At 45.3% G+C, this 22,543-nt stretch overlaps 1 protein-coding gene across 2 annotated transcripts in view; it reads right to left on the bottom strand.

The window, feature by feature from the left end:
- The window catches only part of kalrna (kalirin RhoGEF kinase a), a 667,943-nt gene that overhangs the window by 203,140 nt on the left and 442,260 nt on the right, over positions 1-22,543 (bottom strand). For both annotated transcript variants that reach the window (XM_067987468.1, XM_067987467.1), the window contains 3 exons: positions 17,934-18,035; positions 16,848-16,990; positions 13,342-13,444 (listed from right to left, as the gene is read on the bottom strand). In XM_067987468.1, coding sequence (XP_067843569.1) covers positions 13,342-13,444; positions 16,848-16,990; positions 17,934-18,035 — 348 coding nt within the window. The remainder of the gene's footprint in view (positions 1-13,341; positions 13,445-16,847; positions 16,991-17,933; positions 18,036-22,543) is intronic.

Raw genomic sequence — 22,543 nt, 5'->3', positions numbered from 1 at the left:
ACTGAATACACAATGGGTCAGATTACACAGACAAAGAGAGAAAGAGACCCGAAAGGCAGAGAGAGAGAGAATGTCCAGTTGTATTAAAAACAGCTAACTTTTTTTTCCGCTGATGGGGTTACGTGTAGCGTGACATGAACCCAAGAACCCGGTTGAGGCCGTCCTCATGGGTGCAGAACTTGGCTATCAATTTCTGCTCGACGATTTTGCGTTGTCGTGTGTCTCGAAGGCCGCCTTGGAGAACGCTTACCCGAAGATCGGTGGCTGAATGTTCTTGACTGCTGAAGTGTTCCCCGGCTGGGAGGGAACCCTCCTGTCTGGCGATTGTTGCGTGGTGTCCGTTCATCCCTTGTCTCAGTGTCTGCAGTAGACGTCTCCCACGCCGGGAGTACGTGGGATGAGAGCACGTAGGATGCTTTGAAGGTCTGGATCGAAGGTCCTACGTGCTCTCATCCCACGTACTCCCCACGTGGGAGACTTCTACTGCCTCCCAAAGATACACAAAGCCAACACACCCGGACGTCCTATCGTATCAGGCAAAGGAACCCTGTGTGAGAACCTCTCTGGATACGTCGAGGGCATCCTGAAACCCATCGTACAGGGAACCCCCAGTTTCTGTCGTGACACTACAGACATCCTACAAAAACTCAGTACCCACGGACCAGTTGAACCAGGAACACTTCTCACCACGATGGACGTCTCAGCACTCTACACCAGTATCCCCCACGATGACGGCATCACTGCAACAGCCTCAGTACTCAACACCAACAACAGCCAATCTCCAGACGCCATCCTACAACTCATCCGCTTCATCCTGGATCATAATGTCTTCACCTTCGCTAACCAGTTCTTTACCCAAACACACGGAACAGCCATGGGGACCAAATTCGCACCCCAATACGCCAACATTTTCATGCACAAGTTCGAGCAGGACTTCTTCACTGCACAGGACCTCCAACCAACGCTATACACCAGATACATCGACGACATTTTCTTCCTATGGACCCACGGCGAAGAATCACTGACGAGACTACACGTTAACATCAACAAGTTCCATCCCATCATCAAGCTCACCATGGACTACTCCTCAGAATCGGTTTCTTTCTTGGAGACACGAATCTCCATCAAAAACGGGCACCTCAGCACCTCACTCTACCGCAAGCCCACGGACAACCTCACGATGCTCCACTTTTCCAGCTTCCACCCTAACCATGTCAAAGAGGCCATCCCCTATGGACAGGCCCAGCGAATACACAGGATCTGCTCAGACAAGGAGGAACGCGATGGACACCTACAGGCGCTGAAAGACGCCCTCGTAAGAACGGGATATGACGCTCAACTCGTCGATCGACAGTTCCGACGGGCCACAGCGAAGAATCGCATAGACCTCCTCAGAAGACAAACACAAGACGCAACCAACAGAGTACCCTTCGTCGTCCAGTACTTCCCCGAAGTGGAGAAACTACGCCATGTTCTCCGCAGCCTTCAACATGTCATCGATGACGACGAACACCTCGCTAAGGCCATCCCCACACCTCCACTACTCGCCTTCAAACAGCCACCCAACCTCAAACAGACCATCGTTCGCAGCAAATTACCCAGCTTTCAGGAGAACAGCGTGCACGACACCACACAACCCTGCCACGGCAACCTCTGCAAGACATGCCAGATCATCGACACAGATACCACCATCACACGAGAGGACACCACCCACTAGGTACATGGTTCATACTCCTGTGACTCAGCCAACGTTGTTTACCTCATACGTTGCAGGAAAGGATGCCCTGGAGCATGGTACATTGGCGAGACCATGCAGACACTGCGACAACGGATGAACGGACACCGCGCAACAATCACCAGACAGGAGGGTTCCCTCCCAGTCGGGGAACACTTCAGCAGTCAAGGACATTCAGCCACCGATCTTCGGGTAAGCGCTCTCCAAGGCGGCCTTCGAGACACACGACAACGCAAAATCGTCGAGCAGAAATTGATAGCCAAGTTCCGCACCCATGAGGACGGCCTCAACTGGGATCTTGGGTTCATGTCACGCTGCACGTAACCCCACCAGCGGAAAAAAAGTTATCTGTTTTTAATACAACTGGACATTCTCTCTCTCTCTGCCTTTCGGGTCTCTTTCTCTCTTTGTCTGTGTAATCTGACCCATTGTGTATTCAGTATACTGGGATGTAATGTTTTCCGTGGCTAACCTGTCTGAACACCAATGACACCTTTGATTGCTGTGACCGTCTCCCAGCCTAATATATGCTATGCGATTTTAGAACCCTTCACTCACTCACCTGACGAAGGAGGTAAGCTCCGAAAGCTTGTGATTTTCAAATAAAACTGTTGGACTATAACCTGGTGTTGAAAGATTGCTTAGATTTGTCCACCCCAGTCCATCACCGGCATCTCCACATCATTACTTCTAGGAGTTAGTGGATAATGATCAGCAACAGGAACCCTGAATTACACGATGTTCCTTTGGAAGCATCCAGATAACTTGGTTTATTTCCCTAATGCGACTTTGTAATTACTGTAAATTCAGCACATTAGAATGTAAAATACATATTTCTGTATATGTTAGCTAATTTTTTTCAAGATTATTTTCTTGGCAGAATAGTATTGAAGATCACCAATCATAATTTTGTTATGCTGACTGATGATATCGGAAGGTTCTGCTCGTTACTCTCCATTTTGTGAAATGTTTTTCTGCTCAACTGCCTCACCAAACAAAACAACTGATCTGCTGACAGCATGTAAACCGTCACATTCCCAGGCCACAGATCTAAAATTACTAACATTCAAAGCCTTAACTAAATAGGATAGTAGCTTACCTTTTCTTATGCAAGTTGGCCAATCGACTTCATTATCTCAAATGCTGTCACGCACCAATTTTCTTTTTAGATTAAATCACTTTGTATCTCATCAGCTGTAACTTCAGCTGAGTAAGGTCTTACTCAAGAGTGGTAAAATGCAGCAAGTCTTGAAATAAAGAGTTCTTTGTGCACTGTTAAAATTCCATTTTGGAAAGCTATTAAGTGTGCCACAGCACTACTGCTTTTGGATAACCTTAAGGGTACTATGCTCAATATTGGACTGGATTTATTGCACAAATTTACATTCACAAGTTCCAGAGTACTGCCTCTGTATTATAAAAAGGGCGAGCTGGTAATAAGTCAGTTTCTTATTAACTGAACGTACACTGACTCATACAAATGCTACTTATGACGAGAATGATATCCCCATTTGGGTTCTCTTAAAATAAAATTTTCAGACTGAAATTTGTTTCTTTTTAAAATGAATTGACCAATAAAATTGAAAAACTGCAGAGAACATTCAATATTTAGATTAAAAAGCAATAAAATATGAATATTTCATTGTGCTCAGTGAATGAACCCCTTACAGTTACCCTGAGCCACAGCAAATGAACTCCAGGGTTCATTGGTCCTAATATGTTGCACCCCATTTCAAAAGCCAATCCCTACTGGTTTTCACCATAATGAATGATTCCTAATGAAATTATGGGAACGCAACTTTGAAATGTGTGACTTTTGAGAATGTGATTTTGTTAGTGGGCCATTAATTACTGAGGAAAAACACTACATTCTCTTGTTTTTCTATTAAAAGAGGAATTTTACCCCTTCCAAGTCCTTTGCAACTTTAAAATCTGCATTTTTTTTCTCTCACCCAGATACTCTCACAAAGAGGGCCACATGATCTGGACTTTGGTTGTGGTTCGATCTTGCATTTTGGCTTCAGTTGGATCAAAGCCAGATTTGGATGATTGGGAGTGGCAGTGTGTTCAGACTCAAAGTTGGACTACAGATGGGCAAACATTTTTTCTTAAAGCTGAAGTTCATATGCTGGTTCTTCTCAAGAAAGCTTTTACATAAACATATACCAAAATGTTATAAGACAGAAGTAATAAAATCATAGACCATCACATTTAGTAACTCAAGAGTGTTACTGAGACACTCCCCACTCCTTTTAAGCTGTAGTTATGTTACTTTTTTACTTTTACTTTTATTCTCAAAGTGTTGCTGTAGTCCTTGGAGTTAAAACTCATGGGGGTAAAACTCAACCTCGGAGGTGATGCAAAATAGATTGGCCAACCTCATATACCCCGCCTGATTATCCTCTCCCTTGAAGTCAATGGAAATCATAGAATCATAGAATCATAGAAGTTTACAACATGGAAACAGGCCCTTCGGCCCAACATGTCTATGTCGCCCAGTTTATACCACTAAGCTAGTCCCAATTGCCTGCACTTGGCCCATATCCCTCTATACTCATCTTACCCATGTAACTGTCCAAATGCTTTTTAAAAGACAAAATTGTACCCGCCTCTACTACTGCCTCTGGCAGCTCGTTCCAGACACTCACCACCCTTTGAGTGAAAAAATTGCCCCTCTGGACCCTTTTGTATCTCTCCCCTCTCACCTTAAATCTATGCCCCCTCGTTATAGACTCCCCTAACTTTGGGAAAAGATTTTGACTATCTACCTTATCTATGCCCCTCATTATTTTATAGACTTCTATAAGATCACCCCTAAACCTCCTATAATTCAGGGAAAAAAGTCTCAGTCTATCCAACCTCTCCCTATAAGTCAAACCATCAAGTCCCGGTAGCATCCCAGTAAATCTTTTCTGCACTCTTTCTAGTTTAATAATATCCTTTCTATAATAGGGTGACCAGAACTGTACACAGTATTCCAAGTGTGGCCTTACTAATGTCTTGTACAACTTCAATAAGACATCCCAACTCCTGTATTCAATGTTCTGACCAATGAAACCAAGCATGCTGAATGCCTTCTTCACCACCCTATCCACCTGTGATTCCACTTTCAAGGAGCTACGAACTTGTACTCCTAGATCTCTTTGTTCTATAACTCTCCCCAACGCCCTACCATTAACGGAGTAGGTCCTGGCCCGATTCGATCTACCAAAATGCATCACCTCACATTTATCTAAATTAAACTCCATCTGCCATTCATCGGCCCACTGGCCCAATTTATCAAGATCCCGTTGCAATCCTAGATAACCTTCTTCACTGTCCACAATGCCACCAATCTTGGTGTCATCTGCAAACTTACTAACCATGCCTCCTAAATTCTCATCCAAATCATTAATATAAATAACAAATAACAGCGGACCCAGCACCGATCCCTGAGGCACACCGCTGGTCATAGGCCTCCAGTTTGAAAAACAACCCTCCACAACCACCCTCTGTCTTCTGCCGTCAATCCAATTTTGTATCCAATTGGCTACCTCACCTTGGATCCCATGAGATTTAACCTTATGTAACAACCTACCATGCAGTACCTTGTCAAAGGCTTTGCTAAAGTCCATGTAGACCACGTCTACTGCACAGCCCTCATCTATCTTCTTGGTTACCCCTTCAAAAAACTCAATCCAATTCGTGAGACATGATTTTCCTCTCACAAAACCATGCTGACTGTTCCTAATCAGTCCCTGCCTCTCCAAATGCCTGTAGATCCTGTCTCTCAGAATACCCTCTAACAACTTACCCACTACAGATGTCAGGCTCACCGGTCTGTAGTTCCCAGGCTTTTCCCTGCCGCCCTTCTTAAACAAAGGCACAACATTTGCTACCCTCCAATCTTCAGTCGATGATTCAAATATCTCTGCGAGGGGACCCGCAATTTCCTCCCTAACCTCCCATAACGTCCTGGGATACATTTCATCAGGTCCCGGAGATTTATCTACCTTGATGCGCGTTAAGACTTCCAGCACCTCCCTCTCTGTAATATGTACACTCCTCAAGACAACACTATTTATTTCCCCAAGTTCCCTAACATCCATGCCTTTCTCAACCGTAAATACCGATGTGAAATATTCATTTAGGATCTCACTCATCTCTTGTGGTTCTGCACATAGATGACCTTGTTATACACTTTAAAAGAAGTAGAGAATTTGAGGGGTTCAGATTCACAAATCTTTAAAAGTGGGAGGACAAGCTGATAAAGCTGTTAAAGAAAGGATAATGGATCCAAAGTTTTCTAAATAGGGGTCCATCATCCATTGTGTTCTGCCCTGGGGGAGGTCCTAACTCAAGCCTCACAGCTAAGAATCTTAAGCCACTTACCAGGGATGGGTGGTTTCCCATTGCCTTCCTCGCAGTTTTTACCGTTCTAGGTGGGATGCAATCAAATCTAAAATGCCCCACCTGCCCTTTACGATGAGGGAGGGCCACCTGCACCCATCGGACGCAAGTATACGTGCTGGATGTCAACCCAGTATTCAGAGCCACCACTCCAACCTCTGCTTGCCAGAACTTAACCCTTCTGACTCAGAAGTGGGAAATCTACCACTGACCCAGTGGTCACTCCGCCGAGACACAAGTAACCCACTGATATCAGCTCAGTACTTAGAGACCATATTCTAGTCTCCACTCATCGAGGCTGTCTGGAGCAGGGCTCAAAGATTTCACCTTTTGATTCAGAGGCGGGAATGCTACCACTAAGTTAAAGGCTCATTCCTAAATAGGGTACAGAGTACAAAAGCAAAGAGATAATGCTAACTTATACAAATCATTGATTAGGCTGCAGTTAGAAAATTGTGTCCGCCTTTGTGTGCCTTTCTTTAGGAAGGATGTCAAGGCTATACAGTGATTCATTAAGATGATACCAGGGATAAGAAGCTTTAGCTATGAAAGACTATAGAAATTGGGGCTATTTTCACGAGAAAAGAGAAGGATAAGAAGAGGTTTAGTAGAGATATTGAAAATTATGAGATGTTTTAATAAAGTAAAATAGGAAAAACTATTTCCATTGGTCAGTAACTTGGTAACTAGAAGATATAAATTTAAAATCATCAGCAAAAGAATGCACAGAGAGGTTAGGAAAAAATATTTTGCACAGGGTTGTTAAGACATGAAGTGGGAAAAATTCGATAAGGGTCCGTTTTGGGCGGTGGTAGCGCGATGTGCTACCACCCCGTGCCCGATGGACGCTAAGCAGGCAGCATGTGAACTTCGTGCTGCCTGCTACTTACCATGAAATCTCCGTGCAGCCAGCGCAACCCGTGCTGCTGAGAGGCTGCATGGAGAATGAGGAAGTTGGAAATGGTGCATGCACAGCGCACGTCATCAGCAGCCTGCACGACTTAAAGGTACAGGCACATTTCAAATGGCAGATACACAGCTTACCTGCAAGAGGGAAAGATGGCCATGAGAATAGCTGGACCAGCACAGGAGATGGCTCCATGCTTCTCCGATGATGCTCTCGAGGCCATGGTGGAAGGCGTGAATGAAAGGAGGGCCAGCATGTACTGGCAGGGTGGCCGGAGACCATCCAGACTCCAGTTCCGCAGGTATTGGCAGGCTGTGGCGTAGGAAGTCAACGCTAGGAGCATTGCACCACACACGTGGGTGCAGTGCCGGAAGAAGTTCAATGATTTGACACGAGTGATCAAGGTGAGTGAATACAAGTGTCAAGTGGCACATCCTGCCAACTGCAGCACTGCTCCATGCACGACACCTCCCGTCACCCACCAACAAACACTGCCCATCCATATGCAATGCTGCACTCGGCATGCTGCATCTCAGCTGCACATAATACCACACTTGCAGGCCACATAACCACCACTCAAAAGTCACACAAACTGGCAGCTATTCGACCATGACAGGCACATCACACACACACACACCTTGCAGGACACGCACTGACACACTGTCCTCTGTCTTGCAGGAGAAGGTGGCGTATAACACCCGGCAGTAGGAGGCACATTTGCACGTCCTCACCCCCCTAGAGGAGATGGTGCTCCGGATCATTGGGCGGGCCTTCGTTGCAGCTGTCACAAATTGCCGCACTGGAGGTCCCGATGAAGGGTGTCTCTGCATATCTAATGCTCCTTCTCCTTTCCCACATCTCCCTCCTCCCATAATCTTTTCTGACTCACGTGCTGCACATGCTCTCAGCACACACCTCTTACTTGCTCCTCTCCCCATTCCACAACTCAACCTGTTTCCCTTTGTCATTGCAAATACCCAAGAACACGTGATGGCACCCTCCGAGGAGGATGAGGAGGAAGACACTGAAGCCACACCATCACTGGATCTGACAATTGCTACCACCAGCTCATAGATTGACACTGCGCGTCCTTTAGAGGATGGGTTAGAGGAGGGATCTGCACGTGGTGAGACACCAGGCACAAGTGCGCAGGAGCCTGGGCGGAGGGAACGGATACCACAGGTGTCAGCTCGCCGGAGGGCGAGGTCACTCACTAGTTCTTCTGCAGAGGAGACAGATGAAGACTTCGATGGGTCAGGCTACAGAAGACGGCTGATGGGCGTACACCAACAAATGCTCGGGGCTCTGGAAAGCCTGCGCGCAATGAGAAGGGGCATGGAGGAGTCCAGCTCCAACTTGGCGCAGAGCTTGGAGCCCATCCTTTCCAACATGGAACGGGTGGTCACCTCCATCAGCGCACCTGTGGAACCCACCATGATGCAGCGTCTGATGACTGATGTCACAGCTTCCATTGCAGCACAAACATCTGCCATCCAAGGTCTGACTGCTGCACTTGGAAGCTCAGACTGCTGCTATCGTGGCTCTGGGGACCACTGTGGAACGGGGCTTCCAGGGCATCACAGCACTCCAGGAATCCGTTCTCCAGCTGATCACCATGATTGCTGAGGCGCCGCCCCGGGAGAGTGGCAGTGACGCCATGGCAGTCGGACCTACTGTCTTCTCTCAGGGCGACAGCCTTCCTGCTCCCACCCCTGCCCCTCCGCCAGTGCCCCTGCTGTTGCCTCTCGGCCAGCCAGGCCAGACTGCGGCAGCCCATGCTGAGATGGTGCAGTCTGAAGCCGGGCCCTCCCGGCCCAGAGCTGCTTGAGGTCTTCCTCCAAGGATATCTGCACACTCCTCCATTGAAGGCCAGCAGCCTCTCACCACCCATGCTCCAGCCACTGGGGAAGCACCTCGTAGGAGCACTAGGATAGGTAAAGACACACGAACAACAGGCACTAAGGGTATGCACAAGGGTGAATAGTACTGTTATGTTTGCATAATTTCATTTATTAATCCATAAATGAGAGTTTGATTTTGCATTTGGTGGTGGTTTTTATTTATGCAATGAGCTGAGAGGGACACCAATGTGTAATCAGATGGAGGGCGATTTGATTGTCTTGTGGGAGGGGAAAGGTGGGGAATGCAGGACTGTTGGTGAGTTGGGGGATGTAGTTCAAATTATTGATAGTGGGCACGGATCAAGCGAGTACGCAGAGCCCTTGCAGACAAGGCGTGTGGTTCCTGCTGCACCCTTGCGTCTTCCTCCACTTCCTCTTCCGACTCCACCCCCTCCTCCTCCTCCTCCTCTTCCTTCTCCTGCTCCTCCGCCTCTTCCTCCTCAGCCTCCTCCTCCCCCAACTCTGGCTCAGGATCTTCTGCAATCATTGGTGGCAAAGACTGGTCCCTCATGATGGCGAGGTTGTGCAGCATGCAGCAGACCACCACGAATCTGCCCACCCGCTCAGGGGAGTACTGCAGGGCTCCTCCAGACCGGTCCAGGCAGCAGAAGCGATGTTTGAGGAGGGCTATGGTGTGCTCCACGATGTTGTGTGTGGCAGCATTGCTCTCATTATAGGCCTGCTGTGCGCGTGTGCTTGGATTCCTGACTGGTGTCATGAGCCACAGCGTGAGCCCTTGTCGCCCACTAGCCAGCCTTTGACTTGCCGAGTCGGGTGAAAGATAGCTGGCACGTTGGACTGCCGCATGATGAAGGCGCCGTGACTGCTCCCAGGGTAGCGGGCATCGACCTCCAAGATCCGATGCGTGTGGTCGCACACCAGCTGCACATTGAGGGAGTGGAAGCCCTTTTGGTTGATGAAGATGGGGGAGTTGACGTGCGGGGCACGCAGGGCAATATGTGTACAGCCAAAGGCACCCTGCACCATGGGGAAGCCAGCAATGCGGGCGAACCCCCGTGCTTGCTCGTTCTGCTTGTTTCACTGCAGAGGGAAGGTGATGACCCTGTTCCTCATCTGGTACAGTGCGTCTGTGACCTCCCTTATGCAGCAGTGCACTGCATACTGCGAGATGTTGCACATGTCGCCAGCAGAGGCCTGAAATGCTCCTGAGCCATAGAAATTCAGCGCCATGGTGACCTTCACAGCCACAGGCAATGCTGTCCTCGCCCTGCTCTGAGGCTGCAGTTCTGGCCGCACCAGTTGACAGATCTTGGTGACGGCTTCCTTGGTGAACCTCAGGCATCGGATGCAATCCTCCTCGGTCATGTTGAGGTAACAGGATTGATCCCGGAAGGCCCTCATTGGATAGGGCCTCCTGCTCAGTGCCCTGCGCCTCCTCGTCCTCCGTCTCCTCGCAGCTTGACCTGCTATGCGTGGCCTCTCTGCATGCTCCCAGTCGGCTCAATGCCCAGCGAGAGCCCTAGCAGACCGCCCATAGTTGGCAGGAATGTTGTAAAACCATAGTTGTAACTTTCCGTCCAGTAAGGCAATACCTGCCAAAGCACTCTCAAAAGTAGTGTAGGAACTCTCAATAAGAATAGGGAGCTTCAGATTCTAAGATTCTAGACTTGGGTAAGGCCGACTTCAATGGGATGAGACAGAGACTGTCCACAGTAAACTGGGCAAATCTGTTAATGGGTAAAACGACTGATGATCAGTGGGAAATGTTTAAAGAAACATTTAATGTGATACAGAATCGGTTTATACGCCTGAGGGGTAAGAACTCGCCAAAAAAACAGCCATGGACGACGAAAGAAGTAAGGGACAGTATAAGACATAAGGAAAGGGCATACAAAAAGTGGGGATATTGTCATTGACAATGGGAAATGGCAGACATGTTGAACAATTACTTTGCGTTAGTATTTAGAGTAGAAAAAGAGGATAGCATGCCGGAAATCCCAAGAAAACTAATATTGAATCGGCTTTTATTGACTCAATAAAATTAACATAAGTAAAACAACAGTAATGAAGAAAATAATAGCACTAAAGAGTGACAAATCCCCAGGACCAGATGGTTTCCATCCCAGGGTTTTGATGGAAGTAGGTGAGCACATTGCAGATGCCCTAACTATAATCTTTCAAAGTTCTCTAGATTCAGGAACTGTCCCTCTAGATTGGAAAATTGCACATGTCACTCTGCTTTTTAAGAAAGGAGAGAGAGGGAAACCAGGGAATTATAGACCAGTTAGCCTCACATCTGTTGTGAGGAAAATGCTGGAGTCTATAATTAAGGATAGGGTGACTGAACACCTCGAGAATTTTCAGTTAATCAGAGACAGCCAGCATGGATTTGTTAAAAGTAGGTCGTGCCTGACAAACCTGACTGAATTTTTTGAAGAGGTGACTAAAGTAGTGGACAGGGGAATGTCAATGGATGTTATTTATATGGACTTCCAGAAGGCATTTGATAAACTCCCACATAAGAGACTGTTAGCTAAGAAGTCCATGGAATCGAGGGAAAAGTACAGACTTGGTTAGGAAGTTGGCTAAGCGAAAGGCGACAGAGAGTAGGGATAATGGGTCGGTACTCACATTGGCAGGATGTGACTAGTGGACTCCCGCAGTGATCTGTCTTGGGGCCTCAATTATTCACAATATTTATTAACGACTTAGATGAAGGCATAGAAAGTCTCATATCTAAGTTTGCCGATGACACAAAGATTGGTGGCATTGTAAACAGTGTGGATGAAAACATGAAATTACAAAGCGATATTGATAGATTAGGTGAATGGGCAAAACTGTGGCAAATGGAATTCAATGTAGGCCAATGTGAGGTCATCCACTTTGGATCAAAAAAGGATAGAACAGGGTACTTTCTAAATGGTGAAAAGTTAAAAACAGTGGATGTCCAAAGGGACTTTGGGGTTCAGGTACATAGATCATTGAAGTGTCATGAACAGGTGCAGAAAATAATCAAGAAAGCTAATGGAATGCTGGCCTCTATATCTAGAGGACTAGAGTACAAGGGGGCAGAAGTTATGCTGCAGCTATACAAAACCCTGGTTAGACCGCACCTGGAGTACTGTGAGCAGTTCTGGGCACCGCACCGCACCTTCAGAAGGACATATTGGCCTTGGAGGGAGTGCAGTGTAGGTTTACTAGAATGATACCCAGATTTCAAGGGTTAAGTTACAAGGAGAGATTACACAACTTGGGGTTATATTCTCTGGAGTTTCGAAGGTTAAGGGGTGATCTGATCGAAGTTTATAAGATATTAAGGGGAACAGATAGGGTGGATAGAGAGAAACTATTTCTGCTGGTTGGGGATTCTAGGAGTAGGGGGCACAGTCTAAAAATTAGAGCCAGACCTTTCAGGAGTGAGATTAGAAAACATTTCTACACACAAAGGGTGGTAGGAGTTTGGAACTCTCTTCCGCAAACGGCAATTAATGCTAGCTCAATTGCTAAATTATATCTGAGATAGATAGACTTTTGGCAACCAAAGGTATTAAGGGATATGGGCCAAAGGCAGGTATATGGAGTTAGATCACAGATCAGCCATGATCTTATCAAACGGCGGAGCAGGCTCGAGGGGCTGAATGGCCTACTCCTGTTCCTATATTCCTATGTTCCTATGTTCAAAAAACACTCCCTACTCCTCCAGCAGCCAGAAGCAATAATCCAGCAACTAACCTGTAATACCTGCATGGTCCCTTTAAATAGCGCTGGTGAGGGGTCCTTCAGGCACTGTAAGACACGTTTAGATGGTCGGGGTTAAGACTGTGCGTTGAGTTGAGTGTTAAGTGCCAAAATGGTGTGTATCACTTTAAATCAGCGTTGCACACTGATTGCATGAGTTTTCTCCCTACTTTACATGCTTCCAGCGTTCGGTATTTGCACATGCGCTAACTCCTATACCAAGATGGCATCTGGCGCACGTCACGCAGGAAATGTGCGTGCGCATCGAAGACGCCATCTTGGATGTCGGAGAGGCCGTGTAGTGCCGAAACAACGGGCGCTACATGGCCCAATTTATCGCCTGAAATGCTTTATCAGAAACAGACTCTGTAATAGCCTTTAAAAGGGAAGTGGATAAATATTTGAAAAAGAAAAAAATGAAAAGTGCATAGAGAAAGGGTAAATGAGATGGGACTAAAGGTATAGCCCTTCCAGAGAGCTGGTAAATGCATGATAAGCCAAATGGCCCCCTTCCGTGCTGTACAATCCTATGATTCTGTGGCAAAATTCTAATTTGTTTCTTTCAACCTCACCTAGATCAAAATGCACTTAACTTCACATTTTCTAAGAAGTGCACAACTTTAGGTCCCAAATAATGTTTACTGCTGTACAGAATGTTGCTGATGAATCACATTCAGGCAGACTTGCTAATTCTGTGCAGTTACACCTACCTTATCACTGTCCATGGTATTCTGTGAGGTTCTTGACGCAATGGAAATAGTGTCTGGTTGACTGCTGCCATCTCCCTGACTATCTCCGTCTTCTCCCATATCCCTAAGGATAAGAGGAACATAACAAAATTACTGAGTGATCGCTCCTTCATCCAAAGATGCAGACTGAAAGCTATGGGGAAATTGTAATTGTAGGTCGGGGTTCTTTGCGTAGAAAAGTGTATAGGCATGTGTGTCAGAAGGACAATGGTGAGTTGTTTACCTGGAGTGAGAGCAGTGCACACTGTGGAATGGTTAGAAGGGATATTGAAGAGGAGAGGAAGAGACACGCTTGTTGGTAGGCCATGTAAGGGAAAATGAAGTAGGGAAATACAATTTAGGTGGCTTTAAAAATCAAAAATGCTTAGATTGCTTCAAAATTCAAAAGATAAGGGTTGCAAAATAATGTTCTCTGGTATACTTCTGGTGTTTGGTCCACTGAGAACGTTGAGGATGTAAATAAGTGTTTCGCAATCAGGTGTACAAATAATGATGCTATCTTTATAATTGTAAACAATCTTACAACACCAAGTTATAGTCCAACAATTTTATTTGAAAATCACAAGCTTTCGGAGGCTTCCTCCTTCGTCAGGTGAATGACGAAGCCTGACGAAGGAGGAAGCCTCCGAAAGCTTGTGATTTTCAAATAAAATTGTTGGACTATAACTTGGTGTTGTAAGATTGTTTACATTTGTCAACCCCAGTCCATCACCGGCATCTCCACATCATCTTTATAATTAACTGGGAACAATTTCAAGGCAAAAAATAACTGGCACAGGAGAGATAGGTTGCACTTAAACAAAGCAGTAACAATGAGACTTATAAGAAACATAGAGTTAGTTATCAAGAATTATTTAAACTGAATAGGTGGATAGGAAATTGGAAGAGGCATTAAGGGGATCGTGGTGGTGGGAGGCAGCTGGAATAGACTCTTACGGGACAACAGTTATTAGCTGCCACTCCAACTTCTTCTTACCACTCCAACTGCCCATGATATGTAGCTGAGATTATGCAAAACCAACGGTAAATCTGTACCCATCATATTTTGGAGGCTGTCGCTCCCTTTAAATTTTGCCCACCCATTTCAGCTACTGCAGCACCTTGATCATTTCCTCTGCCACAGAAATAAGGGAACATGTTTCAGGGGTCAGTTACATATTGAGTGTTAGCGCAGAAGAATTAAATTTTTAGGAGGATAGTAAAGTCTGTATTTATTGTAACTCTACTGTTTGAATTCAATACTGATCATTGATCATTGATCTGTTTACTGTTCAATAAGTCTGACCAGCAGACTGTAGCCTGAGCCAAGGTCTGATACAGTGCTTATTCGTCTGCGTTCCGATGGTGAGGAAACCATGTGGTGGCGTGTGATATATGTAGTAAACCAAAGCAAGGGCTGTCTGGTCAATCCTTGGGCTCACTACAATTCCTAAATTTTGGGCAAGTAAAAGCACACTCTGAGCCATAGGAGGCATATGGGGGCGGGCGATCTGTAACGCTAAACCCAAGGAAAATATTAAGTGTAGATATTCCAAAAATGTAACGGCAACTTTACTGAACCAGATATAAATTGGGAATGCCAAGCAATTTAGAATCTGAGTAATGCATGGCTGGTTCATGACCCATTGCATCAAGGAACCCACGAAAGGCAGTGAAAATCTTGAGTTCCTATTGGTAAGGTGACCTAGACAATATACTAGGAATGGAAATCTTGGCACTCTTGGAGGACAGCAACCACAGAATGATCAATACAATACAGAATGAGGAATACTAGACTTCTATCTGATTTGAGAGCAGTTGACTCTAAGGAGGAAGTTTGTAAAGTACAAAATGAGTTGGGCTAAACATGTAATTGGGTGGAACAATGACAAGTGTGAAGCACTGTGTATCGGAAGGAAAAATGGGTGACATGCATGGAACATAAAAATAGTAGGGATCGAATTGAAAGAGATTGAGTGGCCTTAGTAGACTTGACCCTCTATGGGGGTGATTTTAGGAGGCAATTGCGGGTGCGTTGGGTGCCTCTAAAATCGTGGAAATCCCGTTCGGGTTCGGATGCCGGCTCCAACCCGCCGACTTCCGAGTTTCCCAGGGACCCACCTGTGTGCGTGCGGGTGACCCAAAAACGGAAGTCCCACGGGCAATTAAAGCCGGTGGGATGACAGTTAAAGAGCCAAATGTACCTCATTGAGGTACTTAAGGCACTTTACCTGTGACAGATGGAGTAGATAGAACGATTTTTAACTTACCTGGGCAGCTTGCCCATCGCTTCTGATTTGGGCCGGATCAGGAAACAAGAAACTAAATAAACTAAATAAAAAACCAATAGACGGAAGCTAAAACACAAAATGAATCTACCTTTGCACCCTGCTCCGACGTCCGAGGTCTGCCTCTCCGATGTTGCCCTCTTCACCCCCCCGATGTCCACCTCGACACCCCTCCCAATGTCCCCCTCTTCACCCCCCCATGTCCTCCCTATCTTCCCCTCCCACCCCGATCTTCCCCTCCCCTCCCCACCCCGGTCTTCCAGTCCAGTGCCGGATGAAGTCTCGCTCTCTCTCTTTCTTGCCACCCCCCCCCCACCAACCCTGGGTCGCAGCTCCTGACGGCAGTCAGCCTGTCAATCTGAAACCCGGAGAGGACGTTAATCATCAGCAATCAACATGCGATCGCGTCGGAAACGGTAAGTTTTGTTCATGCAGGTTCGCCACACGCACCTTCACCCCCCAGCTGCCAACCCGCCACCATTGTAAAATCGAGCCCATAATGTCCAACTACTGCAGAGCAGCAATGAACAAAGTAAAGAGAATGATGATTGTATAGCCAAAACAACAGAATAAAAGGCAGAGGAAATCTTGCTTAAACTGCATAGTGCGCTAGTGAGCCCACATTTTGAGTACTGGATCCAGTACTGGTCACCAAGACACAAGGGAGACATTCAAGCATTGAAAGCACTTCGAAGAACAGCGACAGGGCAGATCCCTAATGTCAAAGGGATGTGTTGTGAGATAAGACTGGCAGGATTTAGACTTTTCAGCTTTGAAAGGAGAGACTAAGGGATGATTTTATAGAGATGTGTAAGATAGTTAACGGTATTGAAACGATAAATCCAGAATATTACTTCAAAATAAATTGTGAAAGTAGGATGACTAGTAAAAGGCAAATTTGGAACTGATATCAGGAAGTTCTTTCCCACAATAGAGGGATAGAATGGACTTTTGGGTAAAGTAGTGGAGGTGAAAACCCTGGAATCATTTAAGATAAATATCGCAATGTGGGGATGGGTGGGGAGGATCCTGGAGTCTTTCTGGATGGATGACACTAAGAGGAGTCAAATGGCCTTCCTACTCAATATTTAACTTGTCATTGTGTGATAGATTTAATGAGATAAAATAAAATCCCTCAAATATTATGTGCAATAACTACACACATAAGTAGTACACTACAAACACCAAGAAGGACTCTACCTTTTACTATTATTCCTTTGTTTTGCTGGGGTTTTGGGTAGTTGAATAGGTTCTTTCAGAGCTCCTTTCAGGTGAATAGTTCTCTCCTGTATGACCTCCCGAATATTTTTAATCCAATCCTGCTTTGTTTCAATGTTGGAGGCCTTAAAAAAAACACAGGATACTTAGTAAGATTCTACCATCATGTCTGTAATGTCAATGGCTGGAATTTAATTGGGGCTTCTCCCGAACTTGTGTCAAAGTTATGGCGTCAGAATGGGAGAAACCCCCAGGAAATTCCTGGCCAATGTGTTAGAATTATTGGATGTATTTAGAGAATACTATTGATAACAAGGTGAATCATACCAATCAATAGTTAAACTTCTCTGACTCATTTACACAGAATTAATGATTACAGTTTTCCGAATCTCTATTTCCATTGGAATGCAATTCTCTATTCTTGTCTCCTTGTGCACATGATTCCAATTGTTTCTCTTCACCACCTGTCACATTGTCAAAAACAAAACCTTCATCTTGGAAACAACAATCACCACCTGAAGCATAAACATTAACGATGCTTTTATATCATTCTGCTGCTGGCGACACACAAGACATGTGCAATGGTGGCAACTGAAAGCTAAACATGGGATTCTTTATGACCAGTGGCCAGGAAGACACATTTTTTGTTTTATTGGGTCTTCCTAACTGCTGCCGGTCATTTGAGCTGTTCTTACGACAGCAGCATATATATGTGTGCAGTGATTCCTTTTAGTGGCAGCATGACATAACTCATTGCTGGAGTCTCATGATGCCAGTATTTCGTGCATGCATAGCTGCATTATTAAGACATAAATGTAGGACTCCAGCTCACTTATGTCATTCTACAAAGACCCAGCCCAAAATGTAAACGCAGCTTATCGTGACATTACATTCCTCTAGTTTTCACATAATTCAACACCCAGCTGAAAGTTGAAAGCGTTACTGAGATGGTGAATGAGTTTTTATCTTTAATACTTTTTTTCTGAATAATCCAGAATAAATGCAAAATCCTATATTCATTTTCATTCAAAAAAATATGACTTTTAAATTCAAACTGAGTACGATTACCTTTAGGACAGTCTTGTTGTCGGAGGAAGGTGTTCGGCCCACCCACAAGGCAAATTTGCAGGGATCACCTTCTACATGCTCTGTCACCCCCAACTCTGATGTCTGGAAATTGAAGCAGATGGTGGGGAAAATATCCAATAATTAACAAAATAAAACATAAATAACAGTTAATCTTTCTTGTACATCATTGGGTTAAAAGAGAATTAATCTCCAACATCATTAATGGGACACATATTTTGAGGCCAATTAAACACTAAACATTTAAATTGGGGTCCGAGTGAGCAGTGTACAAACATGCACTGCTCTCAGTATCTTTCTTCTGCTGCTGCTCCAAATCAAGACCTAAGCACAGAGCGGGCATCGCAAAGAGAATGGATCGTGAACTGAGTGGGAACATGAGAAATTGGTGAGAGTGGGAATTAGGTGTAGAGGGGGAAGGAGGTACGAATTTTTTTTTATAAAACAAAACAGACGAAAAAGTAATGATCTATAAATAAATACAGACTAAGATATGGCAGAGCAGGTTGCGTGTCTGGACTGCAATATGTGGGAGTTTGTGGATATTGAGAATCCCCCGAGCAAACACATCTGCAGTTGAAATCTCTGCCTCGAATCTCTCCAGCTCAGAGTTGTTGAGCTGGAGTGTGAGTTGGAGACACTCCGACTCATAAGGGAGGGGGAAGAGTATCTGGAGAGTTTGCTCCAGATCTCGGCCGCTTCGTAGAGAGGTACAGGATCAGAACGGGGTTGGTGTGACCGATAGAGTACAGAGTAAGGGGAACCCAGGTGAGATAGAGAACGAGGATCCTCAGAAACTGATCCTATCCAACGGGTACAATGTACTTGCTACCTGTGAGGATAAGGGGAAAGACTGTCGGAAGGACAGCCAGAATGCTGACCATGGCACCCAAGGCTGACCATGGTAGAAGGCTGTCCAAAGGGAGGAGGAGGAGGGGATGCATGATTTTGTAGTTGTAGGGGATTCAATAATTAGGAGGATAGAGAGCATCCTTTGAAAGCAGGATCGAGAGTCCCACATTGCATGTTGCCTAACTGCTACCAGGGTGAAGGACATCTCGAACTGGCTTGAAAGGGTATTGGGGAGGGAGAGGGAGGATCCATTCGTTGTATTATCAACCTGACATCTGTCATACACCTCCTTTTCTGCTTCATCTTACTCTCTATCTCTTTCATCATCCAGGGAGCTCTGGCTTTGCCTTTAACAATCCACGCTGGCTTTCCTTTATTAATCCACACTTGCCCAAGTGACTATTAATTTTGTCCTGGATTCGAGGCAGAGATTTCAACTGCAGATGTGTTTGCTCGGGGGATTCTCAATATCCACAAACTCCCACATATTGCAGTCCAGACACGCAACCTGCTCTGCCATATCTTAGTCCGTGTGGTGGCAGAGATCGCGGGTTTGGGAGGTGCTGTCAAAGAAGCCTTGGCGAGTTGCTGTAGTGCATCCTGTGGATGGTACACACTGCAGCCACTATCCACCTGTGGTGAAGGGAGTGACTGTTTAGAGTGGTGGATGGGGTGCCAATCAAGTGGGCTGCTTTGTCCTGGATGATGTCGAGCTTCTTGAGTGTTGTTGGACCTGCACTCATCCAGGCAAATGGAGAGTATTCCATCACACTCCTGACTTGTGCCTTGTAGATGGTGGAAATGCTTTGGGGAGTCAGGAGGTGAGTCACTCGCCGCAGAATACCCAGCCTCTGACCTGTTCTTGTAGCCACAGTATTTATATGGCTGGTCCAGTTAAGCTTCTGGTCAATGGTGACCCCCAGGATGTTGATGGTGGGGGATTCGGCGATGGTAATGCCATTGAATGTCAAGGGGAGGTGGTTAGACACTCTCCTATTGGAGATAGTCATTGTCTGGCACTTGTCTGGCGCGAATGTTACTTGCCACTTATCAGCCCAGGCCTGGATGTTGTCCAGGTCTTGCTGCAATATAACAAGAGGTAAGCAGGCAGTGGAGACTTTATGGGTAGAATTAAGAAATAAAAAAGGATTTAAGACTGTAGTGGGAGTTGTGTATAGGCCTCCTGGTAGCAGCTGTGAAGTGGCAGAATGTAGAAATGCTGAGATTAGACAAGCATGTAGCAAAGGCAAAGTGGTTTTAATGGGGGGATTTAACTTTCATTTCGATTGGGATAAGCAGACGAGCTCATGTCAGAAAGGTAGTGAATTTATTGAGTGTTCAGGACAGCTTTCTGCAACAATATGTCCTAGAACCAATAAGGGGGCAGGCCATATTAGATTTAATAGTGAGTAATGATCCAGATTTAGTCAACAGCCTAACGGTGCGTGAATAGTTATCTAATAGTAATCATAATATGATCGAGTTTAACATTGCATTTGAAAGGGATAAACCCGTATCAGCTACTAACAGTCTAAATTTAGGTAAGGCCGACTTCAACGGGATGAGACAGAGACTGTTCACAGTAAACTGGGCAAATCTGCTAATGGGTAAAACAACAGAAGATCAGTGAGAGGTGTTCAAAAAAGAATTTAACGTGATACAGAACCAGTTTATTCCCCCAAGGGGCAAGAGCTCCACTTGTCAAAAAAAGCAGCCATGGACAACAAAAGAAGTAAGGGACAACATAAAACTAAGAGAAAAAGCATATAAAAATGCAAAAAACAGCAAAGATCCTGGAGACTGGGAGAGATATAAAGAACAGCAAAGGGTGACAAAACAGTTGGTAAGAGCTTCATAGAGGAAGCATGAGAGGAAACCTGCAAGGGATATCAAAATCAACACAAAATTTTTTTACAATTATGTTAGGAAAAAGAGGGTGACCAAGAGCAATGTGGGCCCCTTAAAAACTGATAATGGTGATATTGTAAATGAAAATAAGGAAATGGCGGATATGTTAAGTAATTACTTTGCGTCAGTATTTACAGTAAAGGAAAAGGATAGCATGCTGAACACCCCAAGGAAACTAAATTTGAATCAGGGACAGGGAATCACCATAATTAACATAAGCAAATTAACAGTAATGAAGAAAATAATGGCACCAAAGAGTGACAATTCCCCAGGACCAAATGGTTTCCATCCCAGGATTCTAAAGGAAGTAAGTGAGAACATTGCAGAAGCCCTAACTATAATCTTCCAAAGTTCTCTCGATTCAAGAATCATTCCTTTAGATTGGAAAATTGCACATCCAGGTCAAAGCAGCCCGCTTGATTGGCACCCCATCCACCACCCTAAACGTTCACTCCCTTCACCACCGGTGCACTGTGGCTGCAGTGTGTACCATCCACAGGATGCACTGCAGCAACTCGCCAAGGCTTCTTCGACAGCATCTCCCAAACCCGCGATCTCTATCATCTAGAAGGACAAGGGCAGCAGGCACATGGGAACAACACCACCTGCATGTTCCCCTCCAAGTCACACGCCATCCCGACTTGGAAATATATCATCATTCCTTCATCGTCGCTGGATCAAAATCCTGGAACTCCCTACCTAACAGCACTGTGGGAGAACCTTCACCACATGGAGTGCAGCAGTTCAAGAAGGCGGCTCACCATCACCTTCTTAAGGGCAATTAGGGATGGGCAATAAATGCTGGCCTCGCCAGCGACGCCAACATCCCATGAACAAATTTTTTAAAAATGTTGATGGTACTCCATCAAGGCAATCATGATAATGTTTGGGTATCAATCTGTTATCCAATCTCTTATTGTACTAATCTTGAGTGTACAGAAAGGCTCTTTTTTATTTACTATTCCTTCGTCTCCTCTTATTTGATAACCACTCACCTGTATAAAGATACTTTTATGTTACAAGAGCGCAACCTTTGGCAAAGGCACATTCTCCTGCCTGTGGAGTCCACTAATCACAGGCTGTTCAATAAATACCCTTACATGAAATGGAGACCTGTAATGTTGTTATGCTGCACGTGTGCACGGAAGGATAAGTCCATATTCCCAATTGCTGCTCTTTGCGCCTAAAAAGACCAGCACTAAGAGAAATAAATTAAACAGGGAGAGCAGCCCACAAAAGTCAGTATACCTCTGGTCTCCCAAAACTAGATTTTTAGTACCAGCAAAGTAAAAAGGCCGTAACCAGGATGCAACCAACTGGGTCACAGATTTCTACAAAACAAAAACAAAGAATCCTGAAAATACTCATAAGGTCAGGCAGCATCTGAGGAGTTAACGTTTCGGGTGTGGATCCTTCATCAGAACTGGAGGATATTACAGTGAACGGCATTTAAAAAGGAACAGAAGGGAAGGGTGCTGAAAAAACAAACAAACACACACACAAAAAGAAATAGAAAGTCCTGTAAAGCACTTAAATGGAAAAGGGTAGATGGTTAAATGGCAGAAGTGATATTAGGAGACAATAGAAGTACAAGGAGAGAAATTAAAGACATTTGTAAGACACGTTGAACATGTGAATAGCTGAAAGACGTGGGGGATGAGACAGGTAGAAATGAAAGCACGAAAAACTGGCAAAACGGAGCAGGCTCCAGCAGCTCAGGAGCCTGCGAGACGAACAGGTCAACACCAAGCGTGTCGACCACAGTGCTCCAATGGAGGGTCCCCACCTCAAGCATTGATCCCAATGTGCTGCGTGACATGGATTACTAAAGA

The sequence above is a fragment of the Heptranchias perlo genome, chromosome 7 (genome assembly GCF_035084215.1).
Source record: "Heptranchias perlo isolate sHepPer1 chromosome 7, sHepPer1.hap1, whole genome shotgun sequence".
Classification (NCBI taxonomy): Eukaryota; Metazoa; Chordata; class Chondrichthyes; order Hexanchiformes; family Hexanchidae; genus Heptranchias; species Heptranchias perlo.
Note: the sequence above shows the minus strand (reverse complement) of the source record. Positions and strands in the feature narration are given on the sequence as shown.